The 18,917-nt window shown below is 47.0% G+C and overlaps 1 protein-coding gene across 2 annotated transcripts in view; it reads right to left on the reverse strand.

Moving 5' to 3' along the window:
- The window catches only part of aup1 (AUP1 lipid droplet regulating VLDL assembly factor), a 62,197-nt gene that overhangs the window by 41,181 nt on the left and 2,099 nt on the right, over positions 1 to 18,917 (reverse strand). For both annotated transcript variants that reach the window (XM_033035925.1, XM_033035918.1), the window contains exons 2-3: positions 14,735 to 14,872; positions 1,474 to 1,624 (exon numbers count right to left, since the gene is read on the reverse strand). In XM_033035925.1, the coding sequence (XP_032891816.1) occupies positions 1,474 to 1,624; positions 14,735 to 14,872 (289 nt within the window). The remainder of the gene's footprint in view (positions 1 to 1,473; positions 1,625 to 14,734; positions 14,873 to 18,917) is intronic.

An 18,917-nucleotide genomic window follows, 5' to 3' on the forward strand; every position in this document is an offset into this window, starting at 1 on the left:
GCGGGCCGAGGGGTCCAGTCCTGTGTTCTACTGTTTTATGTTAAACTCAAGTCCTTTCCAAGAGAGGGAGGGGTGGGGGGGAGGTAAAATGACCGGTGAAAGATAGTGAGAAGACCAGTAATGTTGTGGATTTTAATACATTCCCTGCTCCTTGGGATTCTCAAAAGCAAACCGGAGATCACGGTAACATGGCGACAATTGATTAAACAAATACGCCTTTGTAGGCTCACTGGATTGCAGTACCCGGCATTTGATGTACAGAGCACTGACAAATGCAAGCAAACGTTCAATCGTATTCAAAGATAGACACAAAGTGCTGGAGTGCCTCAGCGGGTCAGGCAGCATCGCTGGAGAAAATGGATTGGCGACGTTTCGGGTCATCTATCGAAAGTCTGAAGGGTCCCACCTGAAACGTCACCTATCCAAAGAGACGCAAAAAAGCTGGAGTAACTCGGCAGTTCAGGCAACATCTCCGGAGAAAAGGAATAGGTGACGTTTCTGGTCGAGACTCACAGTCTGAAGAAGGGTCTCGACCTGAAATGTCACCTATTCCTTTTCTCCAGAGATGCTGCCTGTCCGCCTGAGTTACTCCACCATCTTCTGTCTATCCAGTGTAAACTGGCATCTGCAGTTCCTTCCTACACATCATCTCACATCCTCACGTTGGTGAGGCCACATTGAGAGTATTGTATTCAGTTCTGGGCAGCGTACTACAGAAAATATGTTGTCAAGCTGGAAAGAGTACAGAGAAGATTGACAAGGATGTTGCCAGTGCCAGAGGGTCTGAGCTACAGGAAGAGGTTGAATAGGCTGGGACTCTATTTCTTGGAGCGCAAGAGGATGAGGGGTGATCTTATTGAGGTGTATAAAATCATGAGAAGAATAGATCGGGTAGACGCAGAGAGTCTCTTGCCCAGAGTAGGAGAATCGAGGATCAGAGGACATAGGTTTCAGGTGATGGGGAAAAGATTTAATAGGAATCTGAGGGGTAACTATTTCACACAAAGGGTGGTGGGTGTATGGAACAAGCTGCCAGAGGAGGTAGTTGAGGCAGGGAGTACGCCAACGTTTAAGAAACAGTTAGGACAGGACAGGTTTGGTGGGATATGGAGCAAACACAGGCAGGTGGGACAAGTGTAGCTGGGACATGTTGGTCAGTGTGGGCAAGTCATAAGGTCATAAGGAATAGGAGTAGAATTAGTCCATTCGGCCCATCATGTCTACTCCGCCATTCAATCTTGGCTGATCTTTCTCTCCCTCCTAACTCCATTCTTCTGCCTTCTCCCCAAAACCTGCAACACAAGTTGGGCCGAAGGGCCTGTTTCCACACTCTATGACCTATCCATGTTGAATTAGTTTTTGAAGAAGGATCTCGACCAAACACCTATCCATGTTCTCCAGGGATGCTGCCTGAGCCGCTGAGTTACTCCTGCACTCTGTGCGGCAACCTGCTTCACTGCTGCTCCAACTTACCGTGTGACACGGTGCCAGGAAACTCAGCACATTGTGGTCAAACTGGGTGACGTGGTTGGCCATGTAGGTCTTGACGTTTTTATCTCGCTGCTTGGGGTCACTTTGAGAGACAATCATGCCCAACACCGAGCACATTGCTCGCACGATAACCCTGGAGCGGAACACAAGAGAGGAAGAAGCAATAAACACCAATTTGAATATGAAAATGCAGACTATTTTACAATCTTTCTTCATGAGGAGTATTAGGCCATTCAGTCCGTCAAGTCGACTGCTGTTCAATCATGGCTGATCCATCTTTCCCTCTCAACCCCATTCTCCTGCCTCCTCCAAAGATTGTTAAGGTTTGGACACGCTAGAGGCAGGAACATGTTCCCGATGTTGGGGGGAGTCCAGAACCAGGGGCCATAGTTTAAGAATAAGGAGGAAGCCATTTAGAACGGAGATGAGGAAACACCTTTTCTCACAGAGAGTTGTGAGTCTGTGGAATTCTCTGCCTCAGAGGGCGGTGGAGGCCAGTTCTCTGGATGCTTTCAAGAGAGAGCTGGATAGGGCTCTTAAAGATATCGGAGTCAGGGGATATGGGGAGAAGGCAGGAACGGGGTACTGATTGGGGATGATCAGCCATGATCACATTGAATGACGGTGCTGGCTTGAAGGGCCAAATGGCCTACTCCTGCACCTATTGTCTATTGTCTCCCCATAACCCCTGACAGCCATACTAATCAACAATCTCTGCCTGAAAAATATCCATTGACTTGGCCTCCACGGCCTTCTGTGACAATGTATTTCACACATTCACCACCCTCCGACTAAAGGTACTTCTCCATCTAAAGGTACTTGTTGCGGCACCCGGCGGTTGAGCTACTTGCTACGCAAACCCTCGGCAGGCGGAGGGGGGGGGGGGGGGGTAGGGTCACGTGACTGGGCAATGGTGGGGAGGAGTTGTCACGGGGTGTAGGGGTGTGCCTTAGTATATAACGAACGCCGGGTCAAACCTCTCTCTCTCTTCGTGTGAGTGTCCTGCCACCTCAGCAAGATCTCAGCTCGAGCCCACGAGGCAACAGCCTCGCAGCAGCAACAATTACTTTTGTGTTAGGACTAAAAACGTGCATGTATACCTAAACTATAACAACCACCCTCCCCCCCACACAACCACCCCTCGCAAACCCCTTCAGCCGGTGGTGCAGTCAGGGTCAAACCCGGGTCTCTAGCGCTGTAAGGTAGCAACTCTACCACTGTCATATGAGGAAAGATTGAAAAGACTAGGCTTGCATTCACTGGAGTTTAGAAGGATGAGGGGGCGAATCTTACAGGAACATATTAAATTATAAAAGGACTGGACAAGCTAGATGCAGGAAAAATGGTCCCAATGTTGGGCGAGTCCAGAACCAGGGGCCACAGTCTTAGAATAAAGGGGAGGTCATTTAAGACTGAGGTGAGAAAAAACTTTTTCACCCAGAGAGTTGTGAATTTGTGGAATTCCCTGCCACAGAAGGCAGTGGAGGCCAAGTCACTGGAAGGATTTAAGAGAGAGTTAGATAGAGTTCTAGGGGCTAGTGGAGTCAGGGGATATGGGGAGAAGGCAGGCACGGGTTATTGACAGGGGACGGCCAGCCATGATCACAATGAATGGCGGTACTGGCTCGAAGGGCTGAATGGCCTCATCCTGCATCTATTTTCTATGTTTCTATGTTGCCACTAGTCGCCCACGTGCCACCACTGGTTGGGAATTAGGTTTGTGCGATGGACTGGGCTACATCTGCAGAAAAGGCTTCACATAACGTAGAAGGATGATTGCCCTGACCTTGCCAAGTATAAACCAACCAGCATGTATAGGTAACAATGTAAAACATTCTGAAGTGGAGCCAGTGTGTCGTTTGGGGCAAGGGCAATATGGGAGTGTCTAGGACCAGAGGTCATAGCCTCAAAATTAAAGGACGCACCTTTAGAAAGATCAGGAGGAATTTTTTTAGTCAGAGGGTGGGCAATCAGTGGAATTCATTGCCACAGATGGATGTGGAGGCCAAGTCGATGGATATTTTGGTTCCAGATTAGCAAGGGTGTCAAAGTAGTTTGAAGAAGGGTCTCAACCCGAAACAATAGACAATAGACATAGGAGTAGGCCGTTTGGCCCTTCGAGCCAGCACCGCCATTCAATGTGATCATGGCTGATCATCCACAATTAGTACCCCGTTCCTGCCTTCTCCCCATATCCCCTGAATCCGCTATTTTTAAGAGCCCTATCTAGCTCTCTCTAGAAGGCATCCAGAGAACCAGCCTCCACCGCCTTCTGAGGCAGAGAATTCCACAGACTCGCCACTCTCTGTGTGAAAAAGTGTTTCCTCGTCTCCGTTCTAAATGGCTTACTCCTTATTCTTAAACTGTGGCCCCTGGTTCTGGACTCCCCCAACATCGGGAACATGTTTCCTGCCTCTAGCGTGTCCAAGCCCTTAACAATCTTATATGTTTCAATGAGTCCATCTCATCCTTCCAAACTCCAGAGTGTACAAGCCCAGCTGCTCCATTCTCTCAGCATATGACAGTCCCGCCATCCCGGGAATTAACCATGTAAACCTACACTGCACTCCCTCAATAGCAAGAATGTCCTTAGCATGAAATAGCAAGAAACATCACCTGTTCCTCCTCTCCAGAGATGCTGTCTACCCGCTGAGTTACTCCAGCCTTTTGTGTCTATCTAGGGTGTCAGGGGTTAGGGGGAGAAGGCAGGAGAATGGGGTTGAGAGGGAAAAATAAATCAGCCATGATTGAATGGCGGAGTGGACGTGACGGGCCAAACGGCCTAATTCTGCTCCTGGACCTTATGAATATGAAAAACACCAAGGCCGAGGGGACAAAAAATTGACTTCTGCTTTTGTCAAGCGATTTAAAAATACACAAACCCCCAAAATAAACTGATAATAGTTAAAAAGAAATGAAACGACACCAACACCCATCTGGCAGACTCAAAGCAATTATCTTTATGCAAATTGTGGCCAAAAGTATTCAGGCTCTCTATTACAAATTCTGTTTTATGTTCATGTTGCCACCATTCCTTTTCCATATCTAGCAGCATAACTCGCGATCCCAGAATGTTTTTTGGGGTGGCTTCTCAGAGCAGTGGAACAAGGAACCAGAGAGAAGGCTATTTTAGATCTGGTATTAAGTAATAACACAGGATTACCAAATGATCTCATGGCAATGGATCACCAAAGAGAGGAAGGACACAAGATGCTGGAGTAGCTCAGCGGGTTTAGTGTAGTTTATTTTAGTGTTACGTGTACAGGTACACTTATGTTGCGTGCTAACCAGTCAACGGAAAGACAATACATGATTACAATCGAGCCATTCCGCAATGCACAGATAAATGATACTGGGAATAACGTGAATAATGTGTAGGAAGGAACTGTAGATGCTGGTTTAAATCGAAGATAAATATCAGTCTGAAGGAGGGTTTCGGCCCAAAACGTTGCCTATTTCCTTCGCTCCATAGATGCTGCTGCACCCGCTGAGTTTCTCCAGCATTTTTGTCTACCTTCACTGTGATCATGGCTGATCATCAACAATCAGTACCCCATTCCTGCCTTCTCCCCATGTCCCTTGGGTTTACGGCCCCGACCACGGGTGAACAAGGAGGAGGACTGGCTGAACTTTGTTGCCTTCCACCACAGTGAAGAATGCTGTGGTGGATGTTTGTATTAAATGTTATTGTGTATTGTGTGTTCTTTTTAAGTGTATCGCTGCTGGCAAATTCATTTCACTGCACCTTCGGGTGCATGTGATGAATAAAATTGCCTTTGACTCCGCTATCTTCACGAGCTCTATCTAACTCTCTCTTGAAAGCATTCAAGAGATGCTGCCTGCCCCGCTGAGTTACTCCAACATTTTGTGTCTATCTTTGAAACAAAGAGAAGGCCAGAATAAAACAGGGCCGGCAGTACATGGCCTCAGGAGGGGTGGTCCATAATGGTCTGTTGTTTGCTGGGGTAGATGTGATAACGACAGGGATAGGAGGATGCAAAGTAGAACTAGTGGAACGACTAGGGTGGGGGAGGGGATGGGGAAAGGCAGGCAAGAGTTACTTGAAATTAAAGAACTGTTTCTGGCCCTGTTTTGTTTTGGCCTTCTGGATCTGGATGTAGTACGCTGAAAAGCTCTAGGTAGAGCACTATATCTTTAACTCCTTTATCTTTCGGACTGAAGAAGGGTTCCAATCCAAAACGTCACCAATTCCATTTCTCCAGCGATGCTGCCTGATCTGCTGAGTTAAGCCCCTGTCCCACTTACGTGTCCTTGGCATGCTAATTACACGACCTCGTGGTCGCGTTGAGGCGTGACGGTCCCGGGAAGGTTTGGCGCGATTACATGCGTCCGCACGGCCGCCTGGAGCGCGTGACGTCATTTGAAGATGGACACAAAATGCTGGAGTAACTCAGCGGGACCGACAGCATCTCTGGAGAGAAGGAATGGGTGACATTTCGTGTCGAGACTCTTCTTTAGTCTGAAAGAAGGGTCTTGACCCGAAACGTCACCCATTGCTTCTCTCCAGAGATGCTGCCGGTCCCGCTGGGTTACTCTTGCATTTTGTGTCTATCTTTAATTATCTTGGCCCCGCTCTGGAAGTAGAAGTGGGGGCGGATCCGGACCGCAAAGGCCGTGAGCCCCAGGCCGAGTTCGGCGATCGTTTGCCTGCTTCTGCTGCTGTTGAAGGTGAGACGTTGCGTCGCGCCAGGGTCTTGGGCCTGTCCCACTTTGGCCGTCAGTTACGCGACAGGCTGGTGGCGCGCGAAGATTTCGTTCGCAAGAAAAATTTCGGAGCCCCGCGCGATCTCGCGCACAACTAGATACCCCTCCGCTCTTCTCAGTGGAATAGGCCCCGCACGGCCATAAGATGCCCGTACGCCTCAACGCGACCACGAGGTCGCGTAATTTGCATGCCAAGGACACGTAAGTGGGACAGGCCCTTTACTTCAACATTTTTGGTCTATCTTCACTGTAAACCAGCTTCTGCAGTTCCTTGTGTTTAGAACTGCAGATGCTGGTTTAAATCGAAGGTAGACACAAAATGCTGGAGCAACTCAGCGGGACAGACAGCATCTTCAGAAAGAAGGAATGGGTGACGTTTCAGGTCTGAAGAAGGGCCCATTGCCAGAATGAGGCCATGGGCAAGCTGGAGGAAACATAGAAAAAAAGGTGCAGCAGTAAGCCATTCGGCCCTTCGAGCTAGCACCAACATTCAAGATGATCATGGCTGATCATCTAAAATCAAGTTCAAGTGAGTTTATTGTCATGTGTCCCTGTATAGGACAATGAAAGTAACCCATACCTGCTTTTTCCCCATATCCCTTGATTCGTGTAGCCCTAAGAGCTAAATCTAACTCTTTCTTGAAAATATCCAGTGAATTGGCCTCCACTGTCTACTGTGACAGAGAATTCCACAGATTGACAACTCTCCGGGAAAAAAAATATTTCTTCATCTCAGTCCTAAATGGTCTACCCCTTATTCTTAAACTGTGACCCCTGGTTCTGGACTCTCCCAACATCGGGAACATTTTTCCTGCATCTAGCCTGTCCAATCCCTTAAGAATTTTATATGTTTCTATAAGATCACATCTCATTCTTCTAAATTCCAGTGGGTCAAGTCCAGTCGACCATTCTTTCATCATATATCAGTTGTGCCATCCCGGAAATTAACCTGGCAAAACTGCTCTGCACTCCCTCGATACCAATGGCCCATTCTTTGGAAAGTGAACCAAACTGTCACACACGTGACCGGATGTGATCACAGATTGATGCATTAAAAAATTCTTGCAAGAGATTAATCTTATTCATTGTTATTTTCCTACCTACAGAACTATAATGCATGTCTGCCGCACACGTGATTAAGAATGGGTCAATAATGTCTTTCCTCAAATTAAGAGACTAAAATTGCACACAATACTCCAGATGCGGTCTCACCAGGGCCCTGTACAACAGCAGCAGTAGCGTTCTTCACTGCCTGTTGTACCTACGTGCTTACTTTCAATGACTGCTGTACAAGCACACCCAAATCTCGTTTCAGATAATAATCTGCCTTCCTGTTCTTGCCTCCAAAGTGGATAACCTCACATTCATTCTGCATCTGCCATACATCTGCCCACTCACCCCACCTTTCCAAGTCACCCTGCAGCCTCATAGCATCTTCCTCGCAGTTCACACTGCCACGCAGCTTTGTGTCATCTGCAAACGGGGATGTTACATTTAATTCCTTGTCTAAATCATAAATATATATTGTAAATAACTGAGGTCCCAGCACCGAGCCTTGCGGCACCCCACTAGTCACTGCCTGCCATTCTGAAAAGGATCCGTTAATTCCCACTCTTTACTCCCTGTCTGCCTGTTAGCACACTAATCTCTTGAGTGGGACCTTGTCAAAGGCTTTTTGAAAGTCCAGATACACCACATCCACTGACTCTCCCATATCCATTCTACAGCCCAGAGTAGGGGAATCGAGGACCAGAGGACATAGGTTCAAGGTGAAGTGGAAAAGATTTAATATGAATCCGAGGGGTATCTTTTTCACACAAAAGGTGGTGGGTGTATGGAACAAGCTGCCAAAGGAGGTAGTTGAGGCTGGGACTATCCCATTGTTTAAGAAACAGTTAGACAGGTACATGGATAGGACAGGTTGAGAGGGATATGGACCAAGTGCAGGCAAGTGGGACTAGTGTAGCTGGGACATTGTTGGCAAGTTGGGCCGAAGGACCTGTTTCCACACTGTATCACTCTATGACTTGTTACATCCTCGAAAAATTCCAGAAGATTACTCACGCATAATTTCCCCTTCATAAATTCATGCTGAATTTGACCGATCCTGTCACTGCTTTCCAAATGCGTTGCTATAACATCTTTAACAATCAACTCAAGAATCTTCCCCACTACCGATGCAAGGCTAACTGGTCTATAATTCCCTGTTTTCTCTCTCCCTCCTTTCTTAAAAAGTGGAGTTACACTGGCTACCCTCCAATCCACAGGAACTGATCCACATCCTGTTCCGCTTGGGTAGACAACCCAACAGTAGGAATATTAAACGTCCTAATTTTAAGTATCACCCCCTCCCCAACCCTGGTGTGCACCAATTTCTTCCCTTCATCCCCTCTGCTTTCACCTATATCCCTCTCCCTTGCATTACATTTCGTTCCTCTCCTCTTCTTCTATGACACTCTTCTCTTCTTCACTTCTGACATTTGTCCACCTATAGTTTTACAGCGGGGAAACAGGCCCTTCGGCCCAACTTGCCCATGCCGACCAACAAGTCCCTTCCACACTATACACACCTGCCTGCATTTAGCCCATATCCTTCTAAACCTGCCCTATCCATGTATTTGTCTACATGTCTATTAAACGTTGCGATAGTACCTGGCTCAACTACCTCCCCCGGCAGCTCGTACCAGGCACCCACTACTCTTTGAGTGAAAAAGTTACCTCTCGGGTTCCTATTAAATCTTTCCCCCTCGCCTTAACAAATTAACTGCAAACCATGCCAATTTGCAAATCAGAACACCCTCACCTCTTTTCCAGATTTCTTTCCACCAGGTATGAGCCGTATGAAGATAGGTTCCAATCCAAAATGTCGCCTGACCTGCTGTATATAAACTACACTCGCCCCCCCGCAGGAATTATACATCAGGAGGTGCAAATCCAGAGCCAACAAGATCATGGGGGACCCCTTCCACCCCAGCAACAGACTGTTCCAGCTGCTACAGTCAGGCAAACGCCTCCGTTGCCATGCTGTGAGAACGGAGAGGATGAGAAGGAGTTTCTTCCCAGAGGCCATTAGGACTGTAAACTCCTATCTCACCAGGGACTAACTTTACTGAACCAATTTACTGTTGTGTGGTGTCCTTTTTAAATTGCTGTTTCTTCTTTTTTTTTCTCCCACAAATATGTAATTACTGATTGTTCCATTCTGTTTTGTCGTTTTTTTGCACAAAGTCCGCAAGCATTGCCACTTTTCATTTCACTGCACATCTCGTATGTGTATGTGACGAATAAACTTGACTTGACTTGTTACTGCAACACGTTGTGTTTTGCATTCAGAAACTCCATTGGTTTGGTATCCTGCTCACCAGGTCATGTCTGCCATCCCCTCCAAGCTTTTTACACCGATCAGGCACCCATTTCACATCTTTTTATATTGACCAAACTCCCTTGAGGTACACTGAGAAGTACTAATAGTATGCCAAAATGCTGGAGAAACTCAGCGGGTGCAGCAGCATCTATGGAGCGAAGGAAATAGGCAACGTTTCGGGCCGAAACCCTTCGGCCCGAAACGTTGCCTATTTCCTTCGCTCCATAGATTTCCTTCGCTCCATAGATGCTGCTGCACCTGCTGAGTTTCTCCAGCATTTTTGTGTACCTTCGATTTTCCAGCATCTGCAGTTCCTTCTTAAATACTAATAGTTTGCAGCATCTAAATAAAATAAAAAATTAAACAGATTGGGGTATTTATCTCAATATGATCCTCGGGCCGTAAAACTTGCTAATCCAGATCCAAAGTGTTGAAGGTGCTGAGTTATGAGAGTTTAGTTTTTGTTTGTTAGCCTGAAGGGTCTCAACCCGAAACGTCTCCAGAGATGCAGCCTCACCCACCGAGTTACTCCAACATTTTGTGTCTACCTTCGATTTAAACCAGCTTCTGCAGTTCTTTCTTACCAATTCTCATGTGTACCAAGGTACAGTTAAAAACAATGTTACATTTGGCACGCTATCCAATCTGATTAACTGTACCATACATAAATATAATCAAGTCAAACTCAAGTACAATAGTTGCGGCTCAGGTCCCTATTAACCCTTTCCTCTCATCCCAAACTTGATCCAGTAGAATGAAATCTGGGACTCGATGCAACACAAGGTATACTGGTATTGAAGCTGTTAGGAAGACTAATAGAATGCTGACCTCTATTACAAGGGTATAGAGTACATAAGTAGAAAAGTAGATTAAGGGGGTGACGTGTGAAGGAACAGTTGAGCAGGTCAGATGGATACACAGTGCAATATGGCAAAACGACGGGTGGTCCTATTGAAACAAGGTTTAAAAATATGCATTGACTTGGCTTTAACAAGAGTTTGGTGAATCACTGGATTTTCTCCACTCTGGGTGGAGGATAAATCATTGGTTGTATACAAATTAAATGGTAATAGACAATAGGTGCAGGAATAGGCCATTTGGCCCTTCGAGCCAGCACCGCCATTCGCTGTGATCATGGCTGATTATCCACAATCAGTACCCCGTTTCTGCCTTTTCCCCTTAGCCCCTGACTCCGCTATCTTTAAGAGCTCTATCCAACTCTCTCTTGAAAGCATCCAGAGAATTGGTCTCCACTGCCTTCTGAGGCAGAGAATTCCACAGATTCACAACCCTCCGAGTGAAAAAGTTTTTCCTCATCTCCGTTCTAAATGGCTTAACTCTTATTCTTAAACTGTGGCCCTTGGTTCTGGACTCCCCCAAGATCGGGAACATGTTTCCTGCGTCTAGCATGTCCAAACCTTTAATAATCTTATGTTTCAATAAAATCCCCTCTCATCCGTCTAAATTCCAGAGTATACAAGCTCAGTTGCTCCATTCTATCAACATATGACAGTCCAGCCACCCCGAGAATTATCCTTGTGAACCTACGCTGCACTGGAATCTAGATGCGCTGGGATGCATCCTCAGTGATGTGACCTGGGGTCATTCGGTGTTTCGGGTCTCACATACTCGCCCAGGCGACCCAGCCGGGGTTGATCAAGCCCCGACTTGCGTCCCAGCAGCAACCACCCACGGATCAGTCATCTTAATCCAAAGCCACCTAGTGGCTTTCTCTGCGGCCTCGCTTGCGGATTGAATGGCCCTCTTCTTTGCCAGCCCCGTAATGCCCAACTCGTTGACGAATTTGCAGAGTGAGCATCCTACAAAGCCTCTACAGGTGGGCTCATAAGGTGTCTTCCAGCCTCTGTTCCGGCACATATCAACCAGTTCCTGGTATTTTGCGCGTTTCCTCTCGTTAGCCTCTTCAATACGCTCTTCCCAGGTCACTGTCAGCTCCAGAATGATCAGCTGTTTTGTCACTTCGGAGGTGATGATGTCTGGCCGGAGTGATGTTGCTGTGGAAATTTCAGCTGTTTGCCCAGATCGACGTAAACTATTTTAATTCAGACTATCTTGTACTAAACGTTATACCCTTTATCCTGTATCTGTACACCATGGACAAGCTCGATTGTAATCGTGTGTAAAGCTTTTGCTGACTGGATAGCATGTAACAAAAACAGCTTTTCACTGTATTTTGTACACGTGACAATAATGAACTGAACTACAAGCCGAAGCCTGCGGCAGATCAACAATGACCTGTACTTTCTGTCTGAAGGACCCCGACCCAAAACGTCACACATCCTTTTTCTCAGGGATGATGCCCAACCCGCTGAGTTACTTCAGCACTTTGTGTCTATCTTCAACAATGATGATACAGAATAAAGTCAGGATACATAGAAACATAGAAAATAGGTGGAGTAGGCCATTCGGCCCTTCGAGCCTGCACCCCCATTCAATATGATCATAGCTGATCATCCAACTCAGTATCCTGTACCTGCCTTCTCACCATACCCCCTGATCCCTTTAGCCACAAGGGCCACATCTAACTCCCACTTAAATATAGCCAATGAACTGGCCTCAACTCCCTTCTGTGGCAGAGAATTCCACAGATTCACCCCTCTCCGTGTAAAAAATGGTTTTCTCATCTCGGTCCTAAGACTTCCCCCTTATACTTAAACTGTGACCCCTTGCTCTGGACTTCCCCAACATCCGGATACAATAGACAATAGGTGCAGGAGCAGGCCATTTGGCCCTTCGAGCCAGCACCGCCATTCAATGGGATCATGGCTGATCATCCCAAATCAGTACCCCGTTCCTGCCTTCTCTCCATATCTCCTGACTCCACTATCTTTAAGAGCCCTATCTAGCTCTCTCTTGAAAGCATCCAGAGAACCTGCCTCCACCGCCCTCTGAGGCAGAGAATTCCAGACTCATCACTCTCTGTGAGAAAAACAGTTTCCTCGTCTCCGTTCTAAATGGCTTACTCCTTATTCTTAATTGGCATACTGGGGGCAGTTCAGGAAGGATGTCTTGATGGGGTTTGTACATTCTCCCTGTGACCGCGTGGGTTTTCTCCGGGTGCTCTGGTTTTCTCCCACATTCCAAAGACGTGCAGGTTAATCGGCGTCAGTTAAAATTGTCCCAGTGTGTAGGATTGAACTAGTGTACGGGTGATCGCTGGTCGGCGTGGACTCGGTAGGCTGATGGGCCTGTTTCCAGGCAGTATCTCCGAACTGAAGTCATATATGAACAGCTCAGACACAAAGTGCAGTTGGCCTGCTGCACCTTTCCAGCAATCGTCATAATCAGAGAATAATTTAGCTGGAAGAGAACTACAAGGATACCTAGTACTCATGTCAGACTTCAACATTTAACAGAAGAAATTAGGAAGTTGCATTTCTGCGGTTTCTTAAAATGTCCCAAATGGCCGCAGATAAGAGAAATCAGTTGTCTAATTTGCATTCATCAAAAATGCACAACGAGCAACAGAAATATGGTCAGAGCTGCACCGTGGCGCAATGGTAGAGTTGCTGCCTCAGAGTGCCGGAGATGGGGTGGGAGATTGCAACCTTCACATAAGACAGTGGAATAATATAGAATGGGTGATCGATGGTCATTGTGGGCTGAAAGGGCCTGTTTCCATGCTGTATCTCTAAAAACAAAACTAAAAAAAAGTTAAATCCACTCCAGAAGTCCAGTCAAAGACTATACATGATTACAATCAAACCGTCCAGTGTATGGATAAAGGATAACGGTGTGGGTCTATACATAATTGCCGCTGTAAATTGCCCATAATGTACGGGGAGTGAACAAAAACGTTTCAATGTTGTATCTTTAAACTAAACACGGCTTCAATACTTCAACACTGCTCCTGTACTTAGCGAATAGAAGTTTTGGGCTGCTCACAGAACGAAGACGCCTGTGCGTGTGTGTGTTTAACGTGTACTTGATGTTGCACTCCAAGAAGCACATGGTCCTTCACAGATCAATGACAAGGGAACCAAGACGATTGGAGCTGATAGATCTGTTGCAGCCTACATCCGCCTTCACAGCCGTTGAGTTCAAGATAAATTTGTCCGCCTGTCCGTTGAGGTCTTGTAGGTTGGATCGTTCTTAGTCTGGACCCTCATCCTTGACCTTACCACCATGGGTATCCCTACCTGAAGCTGGTGCTTCCGACGGCATCGCTCTCGGAGTCATGGAGACACGCAAGCCTCTTCAGCACGACAAGGTAAACAATCCGAAGAGGCTTATCGAATAGTGAAATGCCAGGATAGAGTGGATATGGAAAGGATGTTTCCACTAATGGGAGTGTCTAGGACCAGAGGCCATAGCCTTAGAATAAAAGGATGTACATTTAGAAAGTTGAGGAGTAATTTCTTTAGAGCAATTCCCAGCCTGAGGTAAATTTACCGCCAGGGGGTAGATTTGTTGATTCTGGATTTGTACATATTTTTTCTCATTGACTGACTGTGTTTGGTTCTGATATCTGTTCATCATTAGTTGTTCACAAATAAGTGAAATAACATTGTTATGTGCTATTAAAGTTGCCTGGTGAATCGATGGAATTCATCGCCGCAGACGGCTGTGGAGGCCAAGTCAATGCTTATTTTTAATGGGGAGATGGCAGGATAGATCAGTCTACTCCATCATACTGGTGGAGTAGACTTGATGGGCCAAATGGCCTAATTTTGATCCTATAATTTATGAAGCAGATGTTGATTAAATTAAGTTCTGAGGTCGATGTCAACAAAGTTCTCGTTAAGACTGCTAGCACTTTGGGAGCTTGCGACTGGTCATTCTGCTAGCAAAATGTTCTGTATATGTGGGCAAAACACATCTCTCAGGGCCCTTGAGATGGAGGCATTGCATTGAATTGTTGCAACCATTAAACAACCATGCTATTAAAGACGAAGTGCAAGAACTTCTCATGTGGGCCTCTGGCTGACATGATTCCTACTGCTCAGCCTGAAGAAGGGTCGCGACCTGAAACGCCACCCATCATTGTTGCTCCACAGATGCTGCCTGGTCCGTGAAGTTACTCCAGCATTTTGTGTTCACCCAGAGAATCATTTAGCAGACAACCATCAAGCAAAAATCGCCACTGCCTCCAAATATTCTTCAGCCAGAATGAAATAAAATATATATAATTACCTCCGGAAAAAGTTGTCAGGGAGAGCACTGCTGACTAAAAACACGTGAATCCCAATAAATATCCTGATGAGCATTAAGCAGATGCCGAATGGAGCATATAACAACAGGAGAGTCAGGATTAAACCATCCGTAGGTAACCTGCAAATTGAAAAGAAACAGATGGCTATGAAGTTTCTGCAAGCTTTGCAAGGAACATAGAACAGTACAGCATAAGGACTGACTGACCCTTCAGCTCAATGTCTTTGCCGACCATGATGCCAGTGTAAACTGTACATCTACCTGCAGGCGGTCTACAACCCGTAATTCACTGCCTGTGTGCACGTATCTAAGTGTCTCAGAGATGATGCCCAACCTGCTGAGTTGCTTAGTTTAGAGATACAGCGTGGAACCCACCGAGTCCGTGCCGACCAGCGACCTGGACCTGGTATCCTACACACCAGGGTGTGGATTGTCACCTTTTCGTGGTGGAGAAGCTTGTGTGGCCCTGAGATCCTGAGAATGTGATCATGGCTGATCGTCCCCTATCAATAACCCGTGCCTGCCTTCTCCCCATATCCCTTGACTCCACTAGCCCCTAGAGCTCTATCAAACACTCTCTTAAATCCATCCAGTGATTTGGCCTCCACTGCCCTATGTGGCAGGGAATTCCATAAATTCACAACTCTCTGGGTGAAAAAGTGTTTTCTCACCTCTTAAATGACCTCCCCTTTATTCTAAGACTGTGGCCCCTGGTTCTGGACTCGCCCAATCTTGGGAACAGTTTTCCTGCATCAAGCTTGTCCAGTCCTTTTATAATTTTATATGTTTCTATAAGATCCCCCTCATCCTTCTAAACTCCAGTGAATACAAGCCTAGTCTTTTCAATCTTTCCTCATATGACAGTCCCGCCATCCCAGGGATCAATCTCGTGAACCTACGCTGCACTGCCTCAATCACAAGGATGTCCTTCCTCAAATTAGGAGACCAAAACTGTACACAATACTCCAGATGCGGTTTCACCAGAGCCCTATACAACTGTTCCTGGTGGGGCCACCCATGGCGGTAAGGTCGAGGGGGAGGACTCTGACAAAGAGCAATCCAACCAAGACCTCAACAGTGGAACAGGCTGAGGACGATGGCTGTCTTTAGTGGAGCGTCACAACGGCTGGGAAGGCGGATGAAAGCTGCAGCAGAAAAGGGTCTCCGGTCGTCTTGGACTCCATGCCACTGGATCCTGACCCAGATCTGTCAAGGACCGTGGGGTGGCTGTCTGTGCACCAGTCTCCCCACGTTAAACAAAGTCACGCACTGGCGTCCTCCATATAGGGAATAGCACCCTGGAGACACCCATGGTCAGCCATGACCGATGGTGGCCCAAGAACACACCAGGGACAATTTACAATCTTTACTGAAGCCAATGAACCTCCAAACCTGTACGTCTTTGGAGTGCGGGGGCAAACCAGAGTTTCTGGGTAAAACCCCAAAACTCCGTACAGACAGCACCCGCAGTCAGGATCAAACTCAGCTCTCAGGCAGCAACTCAACCACTGGGCCACCGTGCCGCCCTAACCACACGAGCTTCCACCGCCACCACCCACGGAAGTAATTCTTGATCAATACTGGTGTCAGGAGTTATGGGAAAAGGAATGGTGGTGAGAGCGAAAGATAGGTCAGCCATGGCAGAGTAGACACGATGGGCCTGAATGGCCCAATTCTGCTCCTATAACTTATGAACTGATGAGCATCTGTAGTTCCTTGTTTCTACATTTTGGACTACCTATCTATGTTTCTGATAGATCTGTAAAGACCATGAGGTTGCACCTCAGCCTTTGACAGTGCAGACAAAACAATCCAAGCTTGTCCAATCTCTCTTCAAAGCTCTCCCCATCCCAAGCCAGATTGTGGTAAACTACCTATTCACCCTCTCCAAAATCCACATGCCCTTCCTGTAATCCAGCAACCGGAACTGCAACAATACTCCAACTGTGGCCTAATCCAAGTTTCATACAGCGGCCATTATGACTTTCTGAAGATAGACACAAAATGCTGGAGTAACTCAGCGAGACAGGCAGCATCTCTGAAGAGAAGGAATGAGTGACGCTTTGGGTCAAGACATTTCTTCAATCTGAATACTCCAGCATTTTGGTCCCCTTCACAGAAGACTGCTTACATCATAGAGCTCACAGTTCCATGGGAGAACTCTGTTGAGGAGGCCTATGAGCGTAAGAAGCTGCGCTACGCAGAGCTTGCAGCAGAGGCAACGAAGCGTGGCTGGAACACCAAAGTCTATCCAGTTGAAGTGGGATGCAGAGGCTTTGTTGCGTCATCTACCATCAGACTGCTGAAGGAGCTTGGAATCCACGGTCAGGCTCTGCAGAAGACCATAAGATCACTCTCAGAGGCGGCTGAAAGAAGCAGCCGGTGGATTTGGCTCAAGCGGAAAGACCCATGCTGGGCCCCAAGTACTTCAGGGTGAATCTTTGGGACGGTTTGACACGGGACACGCGCTGAGGGCTGATCATCCTGCAGCGGGCCGCCCTTGTGGAGGGTGTATAGTGTTAAAAGGCCGAAACACCCAGTGATGCAAGGGTACACTACTGATGATGTGTCCTGTGCCCAACTGTCCTGAAGGTTACCCAGGCCAAGATATACGTATCCCCCCCCGCCCCCCACCGATGTTGAGCGTCTACCACTCTCAACAATCAACGAATGTCGTGAAATGCTCCCCACCTATTGGCACAAGGGACTTCTTAACATCTTGTCCTGTGTATTTGATTCTATCTATCTTCGGTTTAAACCAGTTCCTTCCTACATTTGGCTTTCCGACCTATATACCTACTGGGACCAATGAAGCAAGCATGCCTCATGTCTTCATCACCACCACAGCATGGGAAAGATCCCTTCAGCCCACAGCAACCTGTTCACACTACTTCTATGTTTTCTCACTTTCGCATCCACACCCAACACATTTTGGCAACCTACACTTCTTTGGGATGTGGGAGAAAGGCCATGTGGTCAAAGGGAGAACATGCAAACTCCTCACATCTAGCACCCGAGATCAGGATAGAACCCGGGTCTCTGGCGCTGTGAGCAAATAGCTCTTAGAAGTCGCCTGAAGGGTTCAGACATGAAACATCACCTATTCCTTTGCTCCAGAGATGCTGCCTGACCTGCCGCTTGCATTACGAGTCGTTAACAGACTTCCCCGAGCTCCGACGTACCCGCTACGTTCATTCTCCGTGTTTACCACGAGTTTGATTTTTTTTTAAACTCGGGAGAGCTCTTGGAATGAACTCGTACCGTGGGACCGGGCCATTACTCCAGCACTTTGTCTCTTAGCTATATTAGGTGATCCTCTACTTACTTTGACATTTTCAAGTAGCATTGGACTTTCCCGCAAGATCAATCTGCCATTTTTTTGGCCAATATTTCCAACTCGTCTAAACCCTGTTTGACAACCATCCTTGCTATCCGCAACTCATCCAATTTAAGCATTTCTTGCTAACTTACTGACCAGCCCACCGACATTCTCTTCCAATATATATCAAAACTACAGAGGTTCCAGCGCCAATCCTTGTAGAACACCTCTGGGCACAGACTTCCAGTGAGTAACCACAACGCTTCTACCGCAACCCTGTTTTCTATGGGCAAGCATATTTTGAATCAACTTCCTTATGGCCCTGTCCCACGGTACGAGTTCATTCCAAGAGCTCTCCCTTTGAAAAATCAAACTCGTGGTAAGCAGAGAATGAACGTTGCGGGTATGTCGGAGCTCGGGGATGTCTCTTAGCGGCTCGTAACGCTAACGGCAGGTACTCGGGAAGACTCGCTAACAGCAGGTAAGCACGGGAAGACTCGTGAAGATTTTTCAACATGTTGAAAAATGTCCACGAGAGCCCTGAGTACCGACGAGTGGCCATTACCGCAAATCTCCGAGTTCGAATCAGGGCAAACTCGGGAGAACTCTCGGAATGAACTCGTACCGTGGGACAGGGCCATTAGAACGCTTAGGACATTTTGGCATGTCCCCAACAACTCTCATATTCATGTACCTGACCAAGTGTCTTTTAAAAGTTGTTATAGTACCTGCCTCAACTCCTTCCTCTGGAAGCTCATTCCATATACCCAACATAAGTTCATAGGTTCTCGGAGCAGAATTAGGCCATTCGCCGCATCAAGTCTACTCATGGCTGATCACTCTTTC

The sequence above is a fragment of the Amblyraja radiata genome, chromosome 1 (assembly GCF_010909765.2).
Source record: "Amblyraja radiata isolate CabotCenter1 chromosome 1, sAmbRad1.1.pri, whole genome shotgun sequence".
Taxonomy (NCBI): domain Eukaryota; kingdom Metazoa; phylum Chordata; class Chondrichthyes; order Rajiformes; family Rajidae; genus Amblyraja; species Amblyraja radiata.